At 25.9% G+C, this 23,910-nt stretch overlaps 2 protein-coding genes across 4 annotated transcripts; one reads left to right on the forward strand and one right to left on the reverse strand.

The window, feature by feature from the left end:
- Positions 1-11,319: 11,319 nt before the first annotated feature.
- LOC103569399 (40S ribosomal protein S9) lies at positions 11,320-14,617 on the reverse strand. Of its 2 annotated transcripts, XR_001345070.2 has the most exons (5): positions 14,512-14,617; positions 13,139-13,377; positions 12,732-12,918; positions 12,268-12,489; positions 11,389-11,551 (listed from the first exon to the last, which is right to left on the reverse strand). XR_001345070.2 is itself a non-coding variant. In XM_008546683.2 (4 exons), the coding sequence occupies exons 2-4, from the start codon at positions 13,359-13,361 to the stop codon at positions 11,380-11,382; spliced, it is 582 nt and encodes a 193-aa protein (XP_008544905.1). In that variant the 5' UTR covers positions 13,362-13,377; positions 14,512-14,617; the 3' UTR covers positions 11,320-11,379. The 2 variants fall into 2 exon arrangements, 1 of the variants encoding a protein (XP_008544905.1); XM_008546683.2 differs by lacking the exon at positions 12,268-12,489 and having other exon boundaries at positions 11,320-11,551.
- A 1,503-nt stretch (positions 14,618-16,120) lies between these two features.
- LOC103569400 (mitochondrial glycine transporter) lies at positions 16,121-23,709 on the forward strand. 2 transcript variants are annotated; one of them, XM_008546684.2, is made up of 7 exons: positions 16,121-16,343; positions 16,702-17,019; positions 19,811-19,929; positions 20,918-21,002; positions 21,082-21,430; positions 21,511-21,761; positions 23,606-23,709. In XM_008546684.2, the coding sequence occupies exons 2-7, from the start codon at positions 16,966-16,968 to the stop codon at positions 23,630-23,632; spliced, it is 885 nt and encodes a 294-aa protein (XP_008544906.1). In that variant the 5' UTR covers positions 16,121-16,343; positions 16,702-16,965; the 3' UTR covers positions 23,633-23,709. The 2 variants fall into 2 exon arrangements, with proteins under 2 accessions (XP_008544906.1, XP_053596544.1); XM_053740569.1 differs by lacking the exons at positions 16,121-16,343; positions 16,702-17,019 and adding an exon at positions 17,055-17,160.
- The last annotated feature ends 201 nt before the right edge of the window (positions 23,710-23,910 follow it).

The raw sequence follows: 23,910 nt of genomic DNA on the forward strand, positions 1-23,910 counted from the left end.
TTGTGGGAAAATATTCTCTAGCTTTATTCATAAATTGGTAAATCTGTCGTATCATAAGTTTTTGAAACGATCACAATTTTTTTTTTATTTGAAATAAAACTCGACTTCTAATACTACAAAAACAAAGCCACTTTATTTTAACACCGAAAAAAATTTAAACACCGCTACCGGTTTTATTTCAACACCGGTACCAGTTTCGGGGTTTAATTTAACCTTAACATTAATAATCTGATTCTATAGATATGTATTAGAGTATTTTTGAATGTTAAGGAATCAAAAAGGTCAAAAATCAAAATGATCAAGAATAAATATTCTTACTTTGTTTCATATATCAAACTACAATACAAAAACATTCACCTTTTTATTAATATATATACATAACTACAGTTTTATATTGTTATATTTATACTAGGATATAGTATTTTTCATTTAACAATTTTTTATTTTCCAGTTATTTATGTTGAGCCGTTTGTCGACGTCACATCTAGATGTATACAGGGCACATCAGTCTACAAGCACAATATACAGCACGCTATACTGTTCCACTCGTGATGTGAATATAAAAGTAACAAGGATCTAAACAAAATATTACTTATGTCTACATCTATATATATATAACTATTATGGTGGTATTACTACGACTATATCTAGATTCTAGGCATACTGACAGGGCAAGAATCTCATAAAAGTAAATATAACCGAAGGTGGACCGGATTCCAGTTCTTAAAGTCCTTGGATAGAACTATATAATATATCCCTGTCTCCTTGAAATATTTCGCCTCAAACAGTTATAGTATTTAATCATTACGTTTATTTAACCACTTAGGACTTTATAAGAGTAATTACTCCATCATAACATTTAATTGGAGTTAAAATTGTTATGGTCACATTAAAAGATCATTTATATCACTTATTTTTAAACACTTTAACTGAAAATAAAATTCTACATTGATTTAAATTTAAACTTAATCTTTTATGAGTATATCCCATTAAAAACACATTAGCTTTTATTTTTTTCTTTGAATAAAAAGCCGTATGATCTGAGATAATCATAGTTGCATACTTCTATTTTAACTGATTGAGAAAAAAATACAAACTTAATTATGTTAAATAAACTGTTTTCTTAATTGACGAACAATTTATTTAAAAATTTAATATCGTGTTCAAAAACAAATACTTTCTTAGAAAAAAAAAGTAATAGCTGTAGAGATTGACAGAAGCCCTTGAGGGATTTCAATTTAGTTGAATTACGAACCTTTTTTTTTTAACTACAGATTCTATCTTATATATTGTGAAAATTTCGTATCAAGGTACGTCTGAGTTGAAAAAAAAAAAAAAAATTCCAAACAATTCTATAAAGCGACTTACTTTTTTTTCAACATGTACCTTCATATGTACTAATAATATATGTTTATATATATTAGGATGTTCCGTTTAGAACGACAATTTTTTTATTTTCGACCCCACTTCTGAATATTATTGTAGACATTGAAAAAAAAAAATTTCCTGCTAATTTCAGCCCTTAATTTTAATTTTAAGTACGACATTTTATGATAAAACAGACATTTTCATTGGGAAACTTACATAATACTAAAATTTGCGATGAATTCAAATTTGACATTGAATAACTTTTGGAAGAGTAAATTTATCGGAAGATTATAGACCTTTTTTTGAGAGTTTTCAATTTACAGCCAGAATATGTATTGATCTTTGTAGTACAATAATCAGCTATAAAATTTCAAACTTAAAAAAAAAATTCCCGGTGTAATTTAAATTAGAAATAGAAAATTGCAATTAGATAGTACTTCAAATTAATTATAAGGGCTCAAGTTTCAACAGGCATCTTCTTTTATTCTACTAAAACTTTCAATCGTGTCCTTAAAAAAAAAAAAAAAAAAAAAAAAAAAAAAAAAAAAATTACATATATTTATACATGTTATAGATCATTAATTTTAACAAAAGGATTATTTCGGATCTGGATGTAACCATTTCCGATATAACGAGGTGGCAGTTACCTCGCAGATGTTTACTGCGAGAGTATCCACCTCCTCCTCAGCGCCGATATTATAAGCCAGCGCCACACTAGCCATATCGTCAAAGCTACGCTCTCAACTGATACAGAGTAGCTTTGAGACCCTGAGAGTCAACGGTGAGCCCGACACAGGTACTTCGAAACTTTTATATAGTTAAAACATAGTAAAGACAAGTACTTGTGAGAATAAATTACCCCAGCGCCACCTGTCTTTTAACATCAAAATTATTTTTGGCGGGTTTATTTTTGAATTTTATCAAAAAATAAAAATCAACTCTTAAATGCATAGTGAGTAATTATGAATGCGTGTGATAATTACTTTCCATCATTCCTTTTTTAAATAAAAAGTTGTCGTGCCCCAGAAAAAAAATTTTTTTTTTTTAGTTTTGCTAAAATCTTAATGAATTTGCTTAAGAAAGGACCAAATTAGGTTGACCTGTAGATTAAAAGTCATAAAAAATGATTACCGGCTTAAAGGGGCTCACGTGCCCCAGTCTCCCTTACGTTTCCAACGTAATTCTATGTAAGTAGTGTACATTTTAGAATGTTGAAAAGAAAAATTGTTACTTCGGGAGATAAAATTACTATTTGAGATTGTGAAAATTACTTGCCAGGATACATCTTTCACAAAACGCGTTAACTAATATTTGCTAAGTACAATAGTAAAAATTATTGGTACATTATAATTTTTATTTCGTCGCTATTAAATTTTATCTTAAATGCACTAATTTTTATAATCAAAAGAAATTATTATTCTAATAAGTATGTTGTAATTTTTGTTTTGAGTTTGGTAAATTTTGATTTTTTTTAACGTTTCGGATTACTTCTCGGATTGCAATTTTTTTTTTTCAAACTTAGTAAAAATTCTTCAATGTTTTTAAGCCTTATAACTTTTTTTTTTTAGTCGTACGAATAAAACAGCATTTGTTTGACACGACCTCTTATGAAATCATCGTTCCAATAATTATTATGTAGAAAAAATCGAACCTGATTAAAAGCTATTTCTCAATACATAGTAAAATTTAAATATTTATTCAATCATATTGAAATTTTTATTTCTTTTCGTTTTTTTTGTTCTCTGATTTATATCTCGCTGGACCTAATTTATATTGATAAATAAATATAAACAACAACAAACTTACACTGATTTATTACACACTATTTTTTATCTAATCACAATATGTTGATTTGATTCAACTAAAAATACCTACATGATAAAAATAAAAATAAAAATTAACATATTTTTCAAATAAAAAAATATCAGATAAATAGACGTACAAACAACTTTATTTTAAAATTATTATTATTATTATCATTAATACATATATCAAGCCATCATTAATTGCCAAAGCAATACATTCTTTAAAAACTAGAATTGAGTATCTGCTCTGATATACGTTGAACTAATCAATATAATTGGTATGTACAATTAATCAACAGATCTATGAGATAAATCGTATTTGAATGTAATAATCAATTCAAACAACAAGAATAATCTCCGAATCCATACAGTAGTAATTAGTAATAATATCAATGGCTGTAAAACCCATAGATTTCAAACGACGAAATTCTAGCTGGGAATGAGGTTGCATAAGATAACAGAGATATCCACTAACATACTGTACTTCAATGCAAAGCCGTACATATAAGCAATAGATATACCTTTATACCTACGCCTATCTAATTCACCTTTATGATATCACAACCTACGCACAAACATACATCCCATTCCCATTCAAATGCAATAGGAAATCTTATACATGAGATAGAAGACTAAGCTTCAGTTCCTCCATCATTTTCTTTGATCGTTTTTCATCAGACTACTCAGCTTAAATTCCTATATACATACATATGACACGATACCACTACATATTCCTCTTTAATCCCCTTTACCTCTTCCCTGTCTTTCTCTCATAGTACCTCTACATTTAGCATTTATCTACTACAAATACAGCACTAGCAGTACCAACAGTACTTATTCACCTATAAGCCGCACCCTTTGCAAGAGAAATACTGTGAATTAAACTCATGCTATGTATTGTCAATACTTTATAGATAGACAGGCATGTACTTACACGGAGAAAAAAAATATAGGAAACTTTACTTAAAAATATGAGTTAAAATTTAAAATTAATCAGAATACTATTTTTTTAAGAGCTTGACATTAAAATGAAAATAAATAGAAAATTATGCGGATTCTGAAAAAAATTTATCAGAGATAATTTGTAGGAAATAAAATTACCTACAAAAAAGACTCTATAACATTTTTTGGTAACTCTAATAGTTTTGCCGGAAAAATAAAAAGATCTCGAAATTTACTCTAACTTGACTACGAGCTCCAATAACTTTTGAACCGATGGATTTATCAAAAAATGATAGGATACGTTTTTTGTAGAACGTTAAATTCCCTACAAAAATGTATACTAGGCTTATCTGTACGATGAGCCACTGCCGAGGTATAAAATTTCAAACTATAAAATATTTTTTTTTTCTGTTATTTAAATGGGAAATCAGAAATCGCGATGAGCTACCTCTAAAACTTGGATTTAGGAGCCGATCTCCTGACAGAATTTTCATTTTGTCATATACTATCGATTTCTGGTGGTGCCCAGAAAAAAATATAATGTTGTTTTGCAACACACCCTAATGTAATCTATATTAGGGTGCTTCATTTGAAACGAACATTTTTTTTTAGCGGACATAAAAAAATTTTGTTATTTTTGTCGAGAGAAAAATTCCCTGAAAATTTTAGCTCTTAATTTTAATTTTAAGTACTTACTCTCGAGCATCAAAGTTTTCCCATTTAAAAAGCATGTAAATCGAATAACTTTTCTGAGAAACGGCTCATCTTACAAAAAATATGCATAGGACCAATCTTTTAGGAAATTTTGTCCTCTACAAAGTTGCTCATGACACTTATATTGCTAAAGTGCACTGTTCATGAGATACATGCATTTTAACATTTTACAGTAAAAAAGATTAGTACTATAGTAAGCTTACAATATAAATTCTATATAATATTAAAATTAAATCTTTTTGAATCGTTTCTTCTAATCAGGGATAGTATTAATTACAATATTGAGATTTTTACTATACATTTAATAATAAATAGCAAAATTAATACACTTATTGATTTGCATTAATATTTCTTACTAAAATATATTAAATATCAACATTTTCGAGACTCGTTTTCTCCGTGTATGTATTATATGAGAACACATTTATCTTGATGATATACAGGTGAATTTGTGTTAGGGTAACCAAGTATAAAATACTAAAGGGGCTTTCTATTTATGTTCATGTTCATGTTTATGTTTAATATATATTATATGATGGCTGCTGTCATAATGATGACACCGATTTTCTTCCGGCGCATTAACTCGAATTTCTATTTCATTGATCATTACTTTTTCCTCATCTTATTTTAATACTGATTCACGATGTTGACTTTTTTTCTTCTTTTCATCTACTAGATTTCCCGAGAGTTTTACTGTTCAGTAGCTTCCATATGAATTCTACAGACTTGTTTTATCATTATCGTATATAGTTGTAGTGCCGTTGTCAACAACGAGGGCATACTAAGTTGGTCAAGTAGTTCTTACTCACTCATCACACGTGTTCTTTGTTTTCTTCGCTTGGGTTCATCTTTAATGCATGACCTCTCACAAGCTGAGTCTGTGTCAACAAGAGTATTTTTCTAAGACGAAATAGACGTCTTCAGCAGGAATACTCAAGTTAAGCTTCTGCTCAGTCATATTCTTGCTTATTATTTTTCTACATATCTTACTTGACCACAAAATCAGGAAATGACCTTACGTAAAATATACGAGTACGGCTATAGAATGTTTATTTTTTGAGAGTTAAATGACCTATTCTGAGGACAGCTCAAGGCCATGAGTCATTATGTACAGGATTTAAATTTACGCAATATTTTAAATGAATGAAATCTTGATAGATTTGAAAAAAATTTATTTAAAAAACGATCTATTGCAGAGCCGTCCTGTTTTAATAAAATTTGAGTTGCAAAATTCTGCTAGAATGCTATCTGATATGATAGCATTAAATATAGTCATTAAATTTAATCAACTGTAATAAGTATAATAATTAATTTAAAGCTAGAAATGTTGTAATCACTTGTTGAATTAAATTTTTATTGTTATTTCGAAACTGATAATTTTTATGATACATTTTACCTAATCAGAGCAGGCTGATAACGCAACGAGATAAATTTCGCTATAATTTATTTTAATATGCTGTCTAAAGTTCAACTATATTATTAGAATAAAAAAAATTAAATACATATATTCATGTACATAAAGGGTGTGCCAATAAGTAACCTACGGATTGTTTGTGTCCAATCGAATATTTTATTCGACATATTTTAATTATTCGTCAGTTTTCGAAGTATTCGGAGAATTGGAACGATTCGTAAATTATTGTACTAAATTTTTCACAATTTATTACGTTACGTAACAACTAAATGTTCCAAGTTTGAACCGAATATTCGAAATTTGATAGGATCCCAAAATTTACGTATAATTTGAAAGCTTACGGAAACTTCGAATTCTTCAAATAATTTAAAAGCTTACGAATAATTCGAAAATTCGATTCGAACGCCCCTTATATATATATATATATATATATATATATATATATATATATATATATATATATATATATATATATATATATATATATATATATATATATATATATATATATATATAAAGATATGTGTGTGTGTGTGATGTAGCACGTTTTGTGGTCACGTAATTCTCAATGGGATTTAATATAATAAAGTTCTATACTTATTCTTTAAATTGAGTTAGTTGGTATCATAGTAAAATCGATTCAATTATTGTAAAATGGTAGTCAGTAAAACTTGTTTAAACTTGAAATAATCACATTATGTTCTACTAAGTAATCTATAACTTTTTAATTAAAAATGATTACTAAATTATATTTTTATCGTGTATGATAGCTTACAAGGTGAACTTAAAATTTGATAGGTTAAAAATGTCTCTACTGATTAATCCATTTATTATAAAATTTATGAAATATGCACATAATCATTTTTAAACTTTACGAACACTGCATGTTTTTATCAAGAATCATACTTTTATACTGTTGAATTAATGCAATAGCCCGTAAAATGAGTTTTATATTTATTTAAATTTTTTGCGAGTGGCGATTTGAATTAATCAGCTTTCAAGATACATATCTATGATTGTTTATATAAATATGTATGTCTATCGCGTCACTAATTCTAAAAAGACATATTTTTGTAAGCCCTTTTGACTTTAGTCACTTTTAAGCCCAAAAAGGCGTATAATCTTTTTTTAATTGCTTATCATGTTGTAGACTTATTCTAAAGCTGAAATTTTTTTTTTTTTTCAATGTTTAGCTTTCAAAAACGTCGACAAAACGTTTTATAAATCCAAAAGGGTGTTTAAAAATATAAGTCCTTTTGGAATTAGTAACGCGATATATATATGAATAAATAAGAATGAATGGCTAAATGTATTGCTAAATGCAAAACTCGAGAACGTCTGGTAGCCTAATATTTAGTGAAGTCCGAGAAAGATTCATGTGAAGAGAAAAGTTTGAAAAATTGCACGGAAAAATTTCACATTCAAACCTTTCCTAGCTGTTAATTCTAGAGGTGGCGATCTAAGATAAATTATGATCCTGAAGTTAGCAGCCAATTAATAATTTTTAGTTTTTTTTTCCAGCAATTCAATTTAAAAAAAAAAAAAAAATAAAAATATGCACTTGTAGAAAATTTTAAAAACTATAGGTGCAACTTTTTGAAACATTTTTATTTTATAATTTATCATTTCGAAAAAAAAAATAAAAAAATTATTAGATCTCGGCTAATTTCAGTATCATGATAAATTAATCGATTTTTTAGCATTATAAAAATATATAAATATATCAGAAACTGATTTTCAATACTTGTGTTCTAATCCATAAAATAATTAATAAACCAACTCCTGAATACCTCTCGAATCTAACTGAATTCCTAAGTGGAATATATGCTTACAGTACTAGAAATAGCGCAGCTTTCGATATAAAGCATACACGGGCACTTTCAGCTGAGAAAACAATTGTAAATAAAGGTTTTAAATGATATAATAAGCAACCTGTAAACATAAAGAAAGAAAATAGACTGCCAATTTATAAAAACTTGTTATGAGTACATAAAATTAGCTATTCCTATTAATAAATAATGGCGATCATGATTGTAAATAATTCTAAAAAGATAACTTATGTAGCAGTATACTAAATAAATACATTTATTAATTTTCATTATCTTAATTAGGAAATTCAAAATCAATAAGAAAAAATCATGACAACCCAAATTTAAGAAAAAAGAAATTCGTGTAATTTTCCAAAAAAGTATCAGTTACTTTTTTTTAATGGGATCATAAAATATTGAGTCTTCACTTAGACTAAAGGTATTAAGCCCACAATGGAAATTCTTAAATAAATCTAATATCCAAAAACGAATTTATGGAACATGAAAAATTTCAAGTTAATTAATTCTAAAATTGACTTATTATAATTATAAAAAATCCACCTTTTGTTCCGGCTTTCGTGTAACATTTATTTATCCTAGTTATAAATATAAGAAATGTAGAAAGACCAAACAATTACTTAAGGTATTATCTTAAAAATAAGATCACAATAAATTTAATTAAATTCACGGGTATTATTTAATAGCATAAGGTATACGGTAATTAATTTCTTTCATTTTATATATATATTTATATTGTAAACTCCTTTACGCTCGATTGTCACAAATAATAGTTAACTTGTATCCCGTGATCATATAACGGGTTCTCGTTTCGCTTGCGTGATCTTAAAAAAAAAGCTTACAAACACAAAATAAATAAATAAAAAAAAAACGACGCAGTGGTCAACTAAAATAATCGCTGGGAGTCTTGTTCTTTTTTTTTTAAATACCTGTATTTATACTTATTTTTTATTTTTAAATACGTAATCCCGTTTTCTCGTTGCTCCAGTTTCATAAGAGCCATGCAGCAGCTCATGTATACTCCAAAAAAAAAAAAAAAAAAAAAAAAATAACAAATAAACATTAAAGCAAATGTCGGTCATTTGCCCCAGAACATCGTCGCAATGTTCATAACGTAAAGTTTGTCCGCTCATTAACTTCCGTACTACAACATTCTTTTAATTTTTTTTTTGTCAACAAGTTTGAGTTTAAAAACAAAAAAAATATAAAAAGAATAAATTATTCTTCAAAGATGACTACTTGTTTTAATACTATCATAAAATAATAAGACAAAAAAAGTGTTGACTTTTGAGAGGAGTGTGCACTTTTTTTTGTCACATTCAAGTCGACCAACGAATTTTTTCTTGTTGCACTTGTGCAGTAAATGGAAACTGTATCCACGTTTTTTCTTTTTAACGAATGAAAATTTTTAAAAAATCAAAACGTAGATTGCTAAGCTATAACCTTCTCAGTCTCAAGACATCATTTTGTTTACTATTTGAATAATTTTTATAAGTAAAGTAAAAGCTCCTGTATCCGCACACTTTTCATTGGAGTGAAATTAAATCACTTAATATAAATTAATAAATAAAATGAAAAACCATATTTTTTTTTATAGTTTTTCTTTGAAGTTTCGAGTATTAGAATAAAAATTTAGTTTGAAGAATAATGTTGATAATTAATTATTATTAATTTTTTAGATAAGAGCCTTGAGTGTACCCACAGTCGCTCACTAACAATTGTCATGTACCATTACTCGATCAACACATGGCCCTATAGTCGCTCAAAGACAATATAAATTAAACTATGATAAGTTTATTGATTTGGACAATAATTCATAAATTATACTACTTTATTCTTTCTTAATATAAAATTTCATGAATTTTAAAAATTTATTTAATAAGATATAGTTATAACAATTCTTAAAAAATTTGACGTAGACTAAATTTAATCTAACAAATGAACGTTAAGGAGGTTCGACCGAATCTAATGTACAAAGGATTCGCCAACTTCAAGATTTGAAACTTAGTATACATGAAAAGAAGTACTTTATCTATGTATTCTCAAAATTTGAGTATGATCCACCGTCGACTTTTTTAGAAAAAAAGATTTAAAAATGACGTTTTTAAAGTACTTATACACAGGCTCTTACGGCGGACAAGTTCCCGTCATGACTTGTTCGATTATTTTCATTATTAGCCTCCCAAGTTTAAGAAATAAAAAACCACATGCATAAACTTGAATATTTTTTGAATATGATAAGATTTTAACAATATAGTGTTACCGTTGTAATTATTTAAATAATTCAAGTTAAACTTGAATAAATTTGAATATATATGTGTAAGAAGTTAGAACGCGCTATTGCTAAATCTTTTTATTAAATCATATGAGTCAAAAATAACCAAGTCATTTCATTACTTTCTTTAATTAAATAAGTAATAAATATTAATTTATGAATTCGTTATGTTATTATAAATTAAAATAATGAATTGTCATAACTATTAGGAGAATTTAGCAAACAAAAAAATCCAAACACTACTTTGACTCACTAGTATCGGTCGAACTTCTTTAAAGTAAAAAATGCCCGGCTGAGCGCGATTTTAAAAACAGTAATTTATTTTAAATTCATAATCTATTATAATATAATTTGATTCATCATATTTTACTATATTTAGATTCACAAATAATTATTTATCAATAATAATATTTTTAGTCATAATTTTTTTTTATAAATATTAAAAAAAATGCCTTAAACAGTTAAAGTAAGCGACTAATGGTACTGAACGGGTATAGGGACTTTTACCTTATACTTATAAACCTTTTAAGAAGCAAAAAAACATTTTATTTTTGATAATTTATAGTTTTTAAAGTCATCTATTATAAAGCTGTAGAATTAATTATTTTAATGATTTAGCAAACAGCTAACTTGCAGAGCCTGGCAAAATTGTTACCTATACGGGGCGTCAGAATCGAGGACAAAGAAATACGGCAAGTCTCGTACTTAATTTTGTGAGTGGACGTTTTGCTTGTAAGAAAAGTTTGGACAAAAATCACTAGACCCTCTTTAGAATCAACTGACGAGTTAAATTTTCTCTTGCGACTGCATTTGAAATTAAAAAAAAAAAAAAAAAAAAAAAAAAAAAAAAAAAAAAAAAAAAACAGCAACTTGTATTTATAAATATTTAATAAACTTAACAACTCTCATTCACAACTCACTCATATCAAATTAACCTAAATAATATATTATAAATGATGATAAAAATAATAATACTAATTTTTTAAAACTGTAAAATGAATATTTTTATTCAAATTCGAATATTTAATTTACAGTTTAATCTTCTTCTTCCTCAGCGGCAGCGGCACCAGTTCCCTTGCGCATGTTCTTCCTCTTTACACGACCAGGGCGGCCACCACCGAATGGTGATTTCAATGAGAAATCGATGTGTTTTTGTGAGTCCAAGCGAACAATGAACGATGGGATGTTCACGACTTGCTTACGAACGCTGTAAAGAGACAATTTAAATAAAGAAATTATAAAAATGGCTTGTTAAACGTCAAATGAATTAGAATTATTCAGAATCACTGATCAATTGTACGGGGGACAATAAATCACTAGGGGTGTGCGAATCGAATAGAATTATTCGATTTAAAAATCGAATTGATTAATTCGTTTTTTTTTTTTAAATAATTCGATGAAATCTAATTCGAAACGTTTCAAATAATTTGTAACTTTTCGATGAGTGTGAATGTAGCAGACATCAAGTTTAAAATTATAAACAGAGTAAATAATTAAAAAAATAACATTTGTAAAAAATGCACTTATTAATTTCAAAATTTTTTAAATGTGCATTTTTAAAAAATTTGATTTTATTAATTATTTACTTCATTTATCAATAGCTTTAAATTTTTCTGATGTCTGCTACATTCACCCTCATACTTTTCGAATTGTAACTTTTCGAATTACTCGATTCGAATTGAGAAAATGGAGCTGTTTTTAAACTAACAAAAAATAATTTTTTCATAGATTCATGTCTTAGCTGTTTTTACATGTAACAAAAATTTCAATTGTTAGAAAAAATGTTAAAATTTTAAATCATTTAAATTAAAATTTTGGAACTATTCAAAAATTTACGGCTAAATCAAAAATTTCGATACGAATAATTCGTAAGTTTAAATTATTCGCACACTTCTAATTATTACGTTAATTAAAATATCATACCGATTTTTTTATCGAATCGTGTTTTAATTCCAATAGGAATTAATCAGACGTTAATGGTCTTATAGACACATTAAGTGGTCCGTTTGATTTTAATCACTCGGCTGAATGATAAACGAATAATTAATGGCGGCGTAAAGCGCTAGTTTAAATAACTAGACACTTCAGTGGCCTTTGCGAATTTAAAATATGGACAATTGACGTCCAATCAATAACGATCAGCATCTGCATAAGTAAATTTACTTTTAAGAAGTTGTACGGGATTCAAATTAATCATATTTATAAGTAAATATTCAAATGTATCCTGGTCATGAAAATAATAAGAGGATAGTTGCCTCTATCATTGATTACCCAGGTATTAATTTAGCCTTGAAGATTAGAAACTATCTATATAATTATTAGACATTTCTTGCCCAGAAGTCAAGGCATAGCTAATTTTTTTAGGTAAAATTTTAAAAGAAACCAACCGAATGTGTCTCTGGCGAATGAGAACACGGGCATGATGGATTGATTTTGCTAACCCAAGTTTGAATACTTGAGTCTGAAGACGTCTTTCCAAGAAATCTTCGATTTTAAGACCCAACACGTAATCGAGTTTCATGTGACTCTCGTCCAAGACTCCAATTCGTACGAGACGACGCAAAAGTGCGTTTCCTATAAAAAAAAATAATTTAAAACATTAAACCATCTATTTTATTATTTACTTATAAGAGTTAATTAATTTATTTAAACCATAAAAGTTCAGATTAATAAATCCCTCATTATATAAATCGGACAAGAGGTGTCAGAAAAATAATTATTTAAAATATCATCATTATAAATTTAGTAAATCAATAGAAAAAAATAAGTTGGTAGTAAATTAAAAATAAATTACCTTCGAAAAGACGTTTTGGGTCTTTTTCTTCAAGAGTAAGCAACTCACGAGCAGCTTTACGGATTTTAGCAAGAGTGTATTTTACTCTCCATACTTCACGCTTGTTACGGAGACCGTATTCTCCGATGATCTTCAACTCTTGATCAAGACGTGCTTTTTCATAAGGACGACGAGGTGTGACGTAAGTCTTAGAGAAGACTGATGGGATTCTACCGTTTACCATGATGAATGATCGTTACCTAATTTAAAGAAAAATTAACAAATCTTTAGTAAATATCCACACTTGAAATATATCGTTTATCAAATAGCGCGTATATTTTTTTACTACCAACAAGTCGACCCAAATTACAGCGCGCTAAAGAATTTGATTGGTAGGGATAAAAAATTACTAATAAGATTTGATATTATTGCGTAGAAATTTATTGATACAAATACTGGGTAATTTGGGTAGATTTGTTAGTGATAAAAATCTAAATGCTTCAATAAAATTGTCAACATCTCAAGCGCCATAAAATAAGCAATTGGTAACTTGGCAAAATTCAATTAAATGGTTTGCGACGTAACTAAATGTTTTATCAAATTATACCAAGACTGCAAATTTTTGTCCCGCTTAAAATTGAAAAAATATTTCAATTTTGGTAAAAAAAATTCGCTTGAGAGTTTTATAAAAAAATAAATAAAATACTGACTGTTCCAATACAGAAAATAAGTAAAAAAATATTTCATAAAAAATTATTTTAAAATGAGTTAATTTCGAAGATGTGAACACAGAATAAAAATCTGATTTAATATATTTTTTTTGCGGCTAAAAATTGAAATTTTAAGAAACTAAAAAAATGCAGCCATTTTGAATTTCAAGTTGCGAAATTATTTTCTAATTAATCAAATTATTTGGAAGGCCGATTAATTATAAAGTGAGCGATTAAATAAATTGTAATAATTGATTACAATTGAATATAATTGATTATTGGAATAAATATTCATTACTTTCGACAAATTGAATGTGAAAAAAACCACGCCATAATTATAACGTACTATTGGACCTCGTGGAACTGAAGCCATATTCTTTTGAAAAAAATTGTAAAATTCAAGTAAAAAAAATGAATCTGCTCAACTAAACTAATTAGTATTTGGTTAAAACTGATTTTAAGTGGAAATATATAATAAGGTAAGTAAATTTAAATAAGAAAATTGTAACACGTGGCCGCTAACCTCAACGGCGTCATATTTAATTGCTCATATTAAAATTAATGAGTAATATAAGAATAAATATGTATATGTTTATATATATAAACATAAAAATAATTACGTTAAATATAAAAAAAATATTTATCGATAATAAAAAATTAATTTAAGTTTAAAATTTGACTTACTTCTTGTCGTTGTCAAGAGTAACGACCGAACGTCTCAAGAGCAGTTGAGAAAATGGCAGAGGAACAGGATGAGGATGAAGTTAAACCCAACGACTAGAATAAAATATCAATTATGTAGATGGCTTTGCAGTGAAAAAATTACGACTAGAATTCTGTTTTGTCAACTTGATTTTTGAAAAGGAAATTGAAGATGGCAGCGCTTACAAGTTGCGCGCCATTTAAATCTTAAATTTAAAAATTAGCGGGAAACGAAATTCTCAGCATGATATAAATGCACTTATACGTCAAAACTTTATCTCTAGGCATATTATTGATAAGGAAACAAATAAATAAATTAATAAATGACAGTAATTTAAAGTCTCGATTACTTATGATTAAATGAATGAATTAAAGATTAAATTTATAAAGTAAATGAGTCCAAATAAAATGATCCTGAAGTGAACAGCAAATTAAAAATTCTCGGATTTCTTTTTCATCAAATCAATTAAGAAAAAACTAAAAGTATGTACTTGTAGAAAATTTACAAAACTATAGGTGTAATTTTTAAATACTTTTTATTTTTCATAACTTATCGTTTTAAAAAAATCAAAATATTAGAAGACGTTGACTAACTTGCGTATCATAAAATAAAAACAGTTTTCTTTTTGAATTATTAATTATTTAAATAGTTTCGAAATTATATGGCAACATCTAATTGTCACAGTCATATATGTGATATTTTTTATCGTGTGATCATAAAGTTGTAATATTTAATCATGATAGCCATCAGCTTTGATGAAAAAATTCAAATTTCATGAAATTAAGCATGAGTGTGAATGTAGCAGACAAGAGACAATTTATAAATTTGTAATAAATAAATAAATGAATTAAAATAACGACATTTAAAAAAATGCGTATACAGATTTTTTATATGAGCATAAATGTAGCAGACATAAATAAAGAAGACAATTTCTAAATTACATATAAAACAAATAAACAATCAAATTAATAATATTTAAAAAATGCATCTACTGACTTTAGAATTTTCTAAGTCCATTTTTTAATTTTTTCGTTAAAAAAATTTTGTTTTATTGTTTTCAAATTTTATAAATTGTCAGATGTCTGTCAACTTTACTGTTATTTTTCATTTAAGTATCTAAATATGCATTTTTTAATTGTTACTCAACTTATATTTTATTCATTTATTATAAAATTAAAAAAATTGACAATTGTCAGGTACAACCACACACTCATAAATTTATGAGTGTGAATGTAGCAAATATCAGACAAATTTAAAATTATAAATAAACAGGGTAAATAATTTAAAAAATCATGTTTATAAAAAATACACTTATTTAAATGCGTATTTTTGTTAAATTTTATTTCATTAATTATTTACTCTATTTATTAATAATTTTAAATTTGTCTGATGTCTGCTACATTCACACTCATCATAAATTCAGCTACTGCTTTCTTACATTTAAAAAATAAACTGAAAATTAAAATCCATTTACTCAATTGCTAATATAGATTTCTTCTAAATATATCAAAGTCGATGTAAAGTGTGTTTATATAAATATATATAATGTTATAAATATAAAACTTGTTATGTATTAAATTCATTATATTATTATACATATTAATTTATATTTATTATTTTATGACAGTACGTCATAATAATGATTGATAAATTTTATAGCAAAATAATAAAAAATTTACGTAATCATAAGAGAAAAATATATTTTCTAACAAAACATATTTTATTTTGCAATTCATGCCAAGTAAATATGTATATATTTTAAATGTAATCGTGTTAATAATAAATTACAAATAATAATAATAATAGAACAAGGGTAAGTACGTAATATCAATTGTTATCAGATTATTGCCAATCACAAATGACAATTAATGATAATTATTTTTTTTTGCACAGTTGTCCAATTAAAAAATCTTACCGCATAATTTTCTTATCATTACAATAATTATTTTAAAAAATTAATTTTCATTATTAAAAAAAAAAAAATTTATTATTTTTTTTATTATAAAATGCATGTAAGTTTTTTTTCTTATTAAATTTGAAAATTTTTATAATATACTAAATACTAATAATTTATTTAAATAAAAAATATAATTGTTAATTAGGATTGCGCAATAAGACATTTTTTTATTTTATAAGTTTATTAAATGTTAATCGTATTAATTTTGTTGCAGTGGAAAATAATATGAAAGTGTCAATAAAACGAGGGATGAATTTTAAAAATAAAAAAAAAAAATATAATTGATAATTCGAAGATTGTGTTCCATTAACACAAATGTTTTATGATAAAATAATAATAAATTTAAATCACGTTTATTATTTAGTCACGTTTAAATCACGTTTTATTCTGATTCATTAAAAGACGACTTTATTATTCAGTTATCATCATTTTTATTATTGGTGTTTATTATTTTTGTGTTATTATCGCATGTTTTGATATGGAAGGTCGGTTAGTTGACCCAAGAAGTGAAGAAACATCGATAAGTAAAGATGTAAGTAACCGCAGAATAATTAATTGCTTCAGTTTAATATTTGCTTTCATAAAAGTCTTTTCATTACCGACAATTATTTATTTTTGTTCGTTATTCTGTTCTTTTTATTTATTTTCTCTGGAAATGGATACATTGACAACTGTAAGTAAAATATTTCATTAACTTTATGTTCAAAATTATTTACTAGCTTTTTTTATTTAATTGTAATTCGAAAATTAATTCAAAATATTCAAGAACTAATTGTAAAAAATATTTAAATATTTAAAATATTTAATCAATTGAAAAAAAAAAATAAATAATATTGTCATCTACTTTTTTACTGGATGACCATTCCACTGCTAGTTCCAAAAGTCTACTCAACTATTTAACTGACTGCCAAAAAATAATTTTACTGAGCTTGCTTAGTTAATTTTTGATAAAGCTGCAATCTATATACCTTAACAGTCTCACTGTATTCTATTGCTTTTTCATCTCTTACTTTTTGTTTTTGTATTCCTTCTGTAATCATAGAAACCTTTGTAATTTGTTTGTACTATCATTCTTTTTCGACCTAAGTTATTGCCAGTGTATCAAAAATGTATATCTTATAAATGATAATAATAATAGTCATCTACTTAATTTATTTATTTTTACTTGCATCTTTGGTAATTAGAGCATTGAAAATTTAAAACTTCAAAAAATTAGATTTGAAACTTTTTTTATCTTTAACAATAATAAATTGACTTATGGAATGAATAATTTTAATTAGCAAAATTTTTTTTCAAACGAGAGGAAAATCTCACAATTACCAAAATTATAAAAATCTTAATAATTTATGTAATTTTATATTTTATTTTCGATAAATAAATTCAATAATTTTTCTAACAAGTTTACAAAAAATTTTAATTTTTTTACGTGCTATTTTGTTAAGACATAACTATTTTCAATTTCAAAATTATTTATATGATGAATCTGGTGAGAAAAAAAATAAAGCGAAAAATTAAAAATTTGAATTTTATTTACATATTTTTCTTATTTAAAAATCTAAACAATAAGAAATAGTTGATAATTAGTAGCTGACTTGACAAAATATTGTGCAACTTCGGCATTATGACGTCGCTCCAAAACTTTCCTATGTACAGATAACTCTATAACAATTCTTTACCTAAAATAATATGTCTGTCGTAAAATAAAATTATCCTCGAATTGATTATTTCAAAACATTTCTACCCAGCCAAAATTGGATAGTGTTTTGGAAAGTCTTGTCATTGAATAGAGAAGCTTCGGAGTAAGGTAAGTCCGAGGAGAACTGTTTTGGAATGATCAATGCAAAGACAGTTTTATTTTACGAAAGACATGTCATTTTAGGTAGAGACTTGTTATGGAGTTGTCTGTGCGTAGAGAGGTTCTGGAACGACTTATTTGATAAGGTAGAGGTACCATTTTCGGCCACATTAGGACCAGTTTTGGACACCAAAGATTTAAATAAAATAATTTGTAAAAAACAAAATGATAGAATTTATTTTTCAAGTTTATATAAAAATTTTTTTATCAGATTGTTACATTGGAAATTTAGTTTATACTTTCTTATTTATTAAAATAAAGTATTAAATGTCCAAAAATAGAGCATTGGTTATAAATGGGACTTCTACCCTACTTCTACTGATTCAACTGTTCGATTTAACTGAAATATATAACATTTCATAAGATTGTTCAAATGTACTTATTATTATTATGCCCCAAGAAATTTTTTGCATTTGAATTAAAAACAAAAAAATTTTTTTGTGGTGAGAAAAAATTTCTTGTCCCAAGAAATCTTTTTCTAGTCTTAAGAAAATTTTTTTTTTTTCAATTCATAAAGCAAAAAATTTCTTGGGACAAAAAATATTTTTTTTGTCTGTATAATTGACACTCTTTCAATAATTTGATTTTTTTCTTTAAGTATTCATGAAGTAAATTAAGAAAATGATTTTACAAACATTAATAATAAAAATTTAAAAGCATTACAAAAAAAATTGATATAAAAAAAAAAGTAAGTCAATAATAAATAAACAGATAAGATTTTTCTCATGGAAAATTTTCAAATTAAATGATGGAATAATTTATAATGACGTCTATACAATAACATATCTAGTGTGTTTCATACTTTTCTATCTTAGATAATTTTACAAATTACAAATCTTTGAAATTTATATTTTTCAAAATTTAAGTTATGAAAATTTCCTTTTTTTTTTTTTTTTTCAATACTTTGACTTACATTTAAGTAATTACTTAAATACTTGCTTATATAATCTTTATAAATTTAAAATTTAAACAAATCGATAAAATAAAAAATTCAACCGAAGAAAAAAAAATATTTTTTTTACTTGCGAATTAAAATATATAAAAAAAAAATAATCAATGTAAACTACAATAAAAATTTACATTTAAATTTTCCACAAAAATAAATATCTTTTTTTAAAAAATAATATTTTGACAACTTTATAAATAAAAATTAATATATATTTTAATGACCTTAGAGATAATATTAACTCACGTGAATATTACTCGTGATTTAATATTCATTGAGTTTGATAATTATTGAACTTTCAATTGATAATGAAGTCATAGTGTATCATAATGTAATTATTAATAAATTAATAAATATACATATATATAATATATGAGATTAATTATATTAAATAGAGTAATTTTAAAAATAGTTTTCATCATGATGAGTTTTCAGAATGCATTCTAAAGTAATGATTAAAAAAAAAATTACATGCGATAATTAATAAAATTATTAATTTAAATATTTATTAACATATTACAGTATCCGATATTAAAATCATTTCTCGCTGGATCATTTTCTGGAACTTTTTCAACAATTTTATTTCAACCACTGGATCTTATAAAAACACGTCTACAAAATACTGTCAGCAATCATGTCAGGTAACAATTATTCATAAATAAAAATTGCATATTATTATTCAATATTCATCTTTACTCATATTACTTATTTTTTTATTTTAATCAAAATTTAATTACGTCATATATTTTTAGTTATTATTTATTAATTACTGATATTTTTAAAAATAAATAAAAAAAAATTATTACATAAAATTAAAAACATTTTTTTATTTTTTACATTGAACTTTTTTTTATCAAAATTCAATTACGTCATAAATTTTCAATTATTTACTACACAGAGAAAAAAGAATTTCTTGGCACAAAAAATTTTTACTTGCCCTAAGAAATTCTTTGTTTTTATTTCATGATACAAAATTTTCCTTGCCCCCAAAAATCCTTTGTTTTGGCAGTGTTACAATTCTACTCACATCTCTACTCAAGGAAAGTAGCTACAACTCTACTCATTCACAATTTTACTCAGCCTCAATTGACACAGTTTTTTTTACTCAGTTTTAACTCTACTTAATTATATCTTTACACACTCAACAAGACTCATCGACAACTTTACTCAGCCACAACTCTACTCACAAAAAATTGCTATTTTATCGATAGGCTTAAATACGTGAGTAGAGGTGTACTTGAGTAAAGTTGCCGCTGAGTCCTAGTTAAAGCTGAGTGAAGATATAACTGAGTAGAGTTAAACCTGAGTAAAAAAAACTGTGAGTAGAGTTGAGCCTACTTCTTTTGAATAGAGATGTTCTGAGTAGAATTATAACACAGCCTTTTTTTTCTGTGTAATTAACTGATATTAAAAAGTACTGATATTAAAAAAAAAAATAATAAATAAATAAAATAAAATATTTCAGAAAATTGAAAACATTTTTTATTTTTATATAAATATTTTTTTTTTTTCGTCTCAAAATTCAACAATGTCATATATTTTAAGTTATCATTTATTAATTACAATTTAAAAAAATAAACAAAAAAAATTAACTAAATAAAATTAAAAAAATATTTTTTATTTTTAAAGCTCTCCAAAACACGCAATGATAACAACAGTAGTTCACATTATTAAGAAAGAAAATATTTTTGGATTATGGAAGGGAATGACTCCGGTAATAAAAATTTAAAATAATATTTATAATTTTATTAATAATAAATTTTTACTAAAAATACATATTATCATTCCTTTAGTCAATTACTCGAGTAATACCTGGTGTAGGTTTATATTTTTCTACTCTCCATTGGTTAAAAAATACAATATGTTTAGAAGAACCGCTTACGCCTTTACAAGCAGTGTCATTGGGAATAGCAGCACGTACACTATCTGGAAGTTTATTGATACCAATAACCGTAATTAAAACAAGATATGAAAGTGGTGTTTACAAATACCAAAGTATGGGAGAAGCATTAAGACTTATTTATAAATATGAAGGTATTAAAGGGCTTTCCAGTGGTTTAGCGCCAACTTTATTACGTGATGCTCCGTACAGTGGTCTCTATCTTATGTTTTATACCCAATTAAAAGAAGTATCTGACAAAAGTAATTACATTACATTAATCATTTAATTTTATTTCATTTTATAAATAATATTAATTCATTACTATTTTATTTTATAACAGAATTAAGTGGCAGTGTGACCACTCACTTTGCCTGTGGAATAGTGTCTGGAATTTTAGCTTCAGTTATAACACAACCAGTCGATGTAATTAAAACTAAAATGCAATTATACCCAGATAAATTTAATAATATAAAGAGTGTATTTATTTTCGTACATCAAAAATATGGATACAGAGGTTTTTTCAAAGGAATTGTTCCTCGAATGTTGAGGCGAACTTTAATGACAGCTATGGCATGGACTGTTTACGAACAGGTAATAAATAGTTTACATTTTTTATATTTTATTTTGTTATTTTGGCTCACTGGATATAAAAATATTAATTCTTTATTTAATTGTCAAGTATTTTTAATTTTATAATGGAGTTAGTTAATTATTAAACTCCGGGAACTTGTGGAAATCTATGAAAAAATAATTATTGATTTCGAATGATTGTGCATGTACTCAAATTTTTGTAGTAACTATTTTTTAACTCAATCATAAAAGTTTGGATATAGTATATTGTACAACTAGTGCGGTAAGTTGTCGATTGCCCACGAGAGCAAAGTTGAGCGCACGAATGAAGTGAGTGCGCTCATTTGCTCGTGTGCGTAATCGGCAATACCGCACGAATTGAACACAATTTTTTTTATCATGAATGCGATATGAGTACTATTTTAGTGCTCGCTGTTTTGTTCCCCAAGTAGCTTTTTGCTGATTCAACTGTTGCCGCGACATTTTTGTGGGTTAAACGATAATCTGCGTGCAACTAGAAGTAAACTTGTCGCACGCAGATAATCGTATAATGCACACAAATGTTGTGGAAACAGTTGAATGAGCAAACAGCCATTTGGCGAACAAAAGAGCGCGTGCCAAGATAGCACTTGTATCGCATGAATGATGAAAAAAAGTTAAAACTTTACTACAAATTGTCTATTAAATTTAACCTTTCGTTATTCGCGTCAACTCGCTCGACGATTTTCATCGCGTGGCGAGCATTGTGCCGCCAAGCTAAATGAAATACGACGTTACCAAATCATAATGCTATAATGAATTATTTCTTACAGTAACAACAGTACGTTTGGCAACGTTGTTACAAAAATTGAATCGACGATTTAACTCGCATAATGAGCACTGTGTCGCTTTTCACATTCTTGTTATACATAAATATACTTTGTTTTATATTTAAAATGTATATTTATTAATTATACACATATTTAACAAAAATACAGATTTCAAAGAGAGAATTGGTTAAGTATAAAGTCACAAATACCCATACAGTAACTTTTATTGCAATTTTAGTCAAAAAGGCAGCGTCACGCTCATAGTGCGAGTAACGAAAGGTTAATAAAATTTACTTTGATTTATCCAAGTTTTAATGCATTTTTATAAAATTTTAAATTCTGTTGTGAGAATTGAAAGTTGCCCTGGTGAATCCGAATTACGGTATTTTACGGTAAAGGTGCGGTAATTCGCCGTAAATTTGCGGCAATCATGCGCCGACATTGCGGGATTTCACTGTAAACGTGCAGATAGTATTTTACCGTAAATTTTCGCTCATTGCCGTATTTTACCATAAATTGCCGTAAAATATGGTGTCGGAATAATTTACTGTCAATATCATAATTTGGATCCGTTAGAGTGAGACTTATTTAAAAAAAATTTTTGTTTTCTTACTGAAATTACGTACTGCGTCTTAAATTAAAACTGATGATTAATAGATTCTGATAGTATTTTTTCTTATTTATTTTTAATGATTTTAATGAGAGATTCTTATAAATACTCCTCCCCCCTCTCTCTCTACTGATCATTAAAAAAAAAAAAGCTTAAAAAATCAGGAAAATTCATAATAATGTGTTTTTATATTTTTAATTAAAATGATTTGAGATCGCGTGAATATTAAGGTTATTATTAAAAAGTTCGTAAATGAATTCGTGTATCAACTAAGCAATCAATTACTAAAATAATATCATGACAATAATTAAAATTTAGAAATCAAATAATACTTTTTTTATGATTGTCAATGTATAGATCGATTTTGAACAAATTAATCATTCATTTAATAATTTAACATTTGATTTTTTTTTTTTTTAAATAATTTCAATTTAATTATTTTTCAGATAACAAAAAATTTGGGTTTAAAATGAAGAGTTTCAATTCGATGGAGTAAATATTTCCCAGTATTAAATGATAAAGACTGCAAAAAGATCAGCATAAATAAATATATTTTATTATTGTAAATAATAAAATTTAAAGATATTAATTTTTTATATTAAAAATTGTATATATTATATATGTATATATAATAATAAATTTATAATAATTATTTTTATTAATAAATAATTATGGATGACACAATTATTACAAGACATTAATTAATTATTTTGTTTTTATTGATTAGAAATAACAATTCATACGTCAAAAA

Source organism: Microplitis demolitor, chromosome 7 (assembly GCF_026212275.2).
Source record: "Microplitis demolitor isolate Queensland-Clemson2020A chromosome 7, iyMicDemo2.1a, whole genome shotgun sequence".
Taxonomy (NCBI): domain Eukaryota; kingdom Metazoa; phylum Arthropoda; class Insecta; order Hymenoptera; family Braconidae; genus Microplitis; species Microplitis demolitor.

What these genes read in the sequence shown, in the direction of transcription:
- LOC103569400 (XM_008546684.2), top strand. Translation starts at nt 16,966, where the DNA reads ATGGAAGGTCGGTTAGTTGACCCAAGAAGTGAAGAAACATCGATAAGT. An exon ending in AAAAGAAGTATCTGACAAAA is followed by an intron (nt 21,431 to 21,510) that starts GTAATTACATTA and finishes ATTTTATAACAG; the next exon opens with AATTAAGTGGCAGTGTGACC. An exon ending in CATGGACTGTTTACGAACAG is followed by an intron (nt 21,762 to 23,605) that starts GTAATAAATAGT and finishes ATTATTTTTCAG; the next exon opens with ATAACAAAAAATTTGGGTTT.
- LOC103569399 (XM_008546683.2), bottom strand. Translation starts at nt 13,361, where the DNA reads ATGGTAAACGGTAGAATCCCATCAGTCTTCTCTAAGACTTACGTCACA. An exon ending in CCCAAAACGTCTTTTCGAAG is followed by an intron (nt 12,919 to 13,138) that starts GTAATTTATTTT and finishes TTTTTTTTATAG; the next exon opens with GAAACGCACTTTTGCGTCGT. An exon ending in ATTCGCCAGAGACACATTCG is followed by an intron (nt 11,552 to 12,731) that starts GTTGGTTTCTTT and finishes GTCTCTTTACAG; the next exon opens with CGTTCGTAAGCAAGTCGTGA.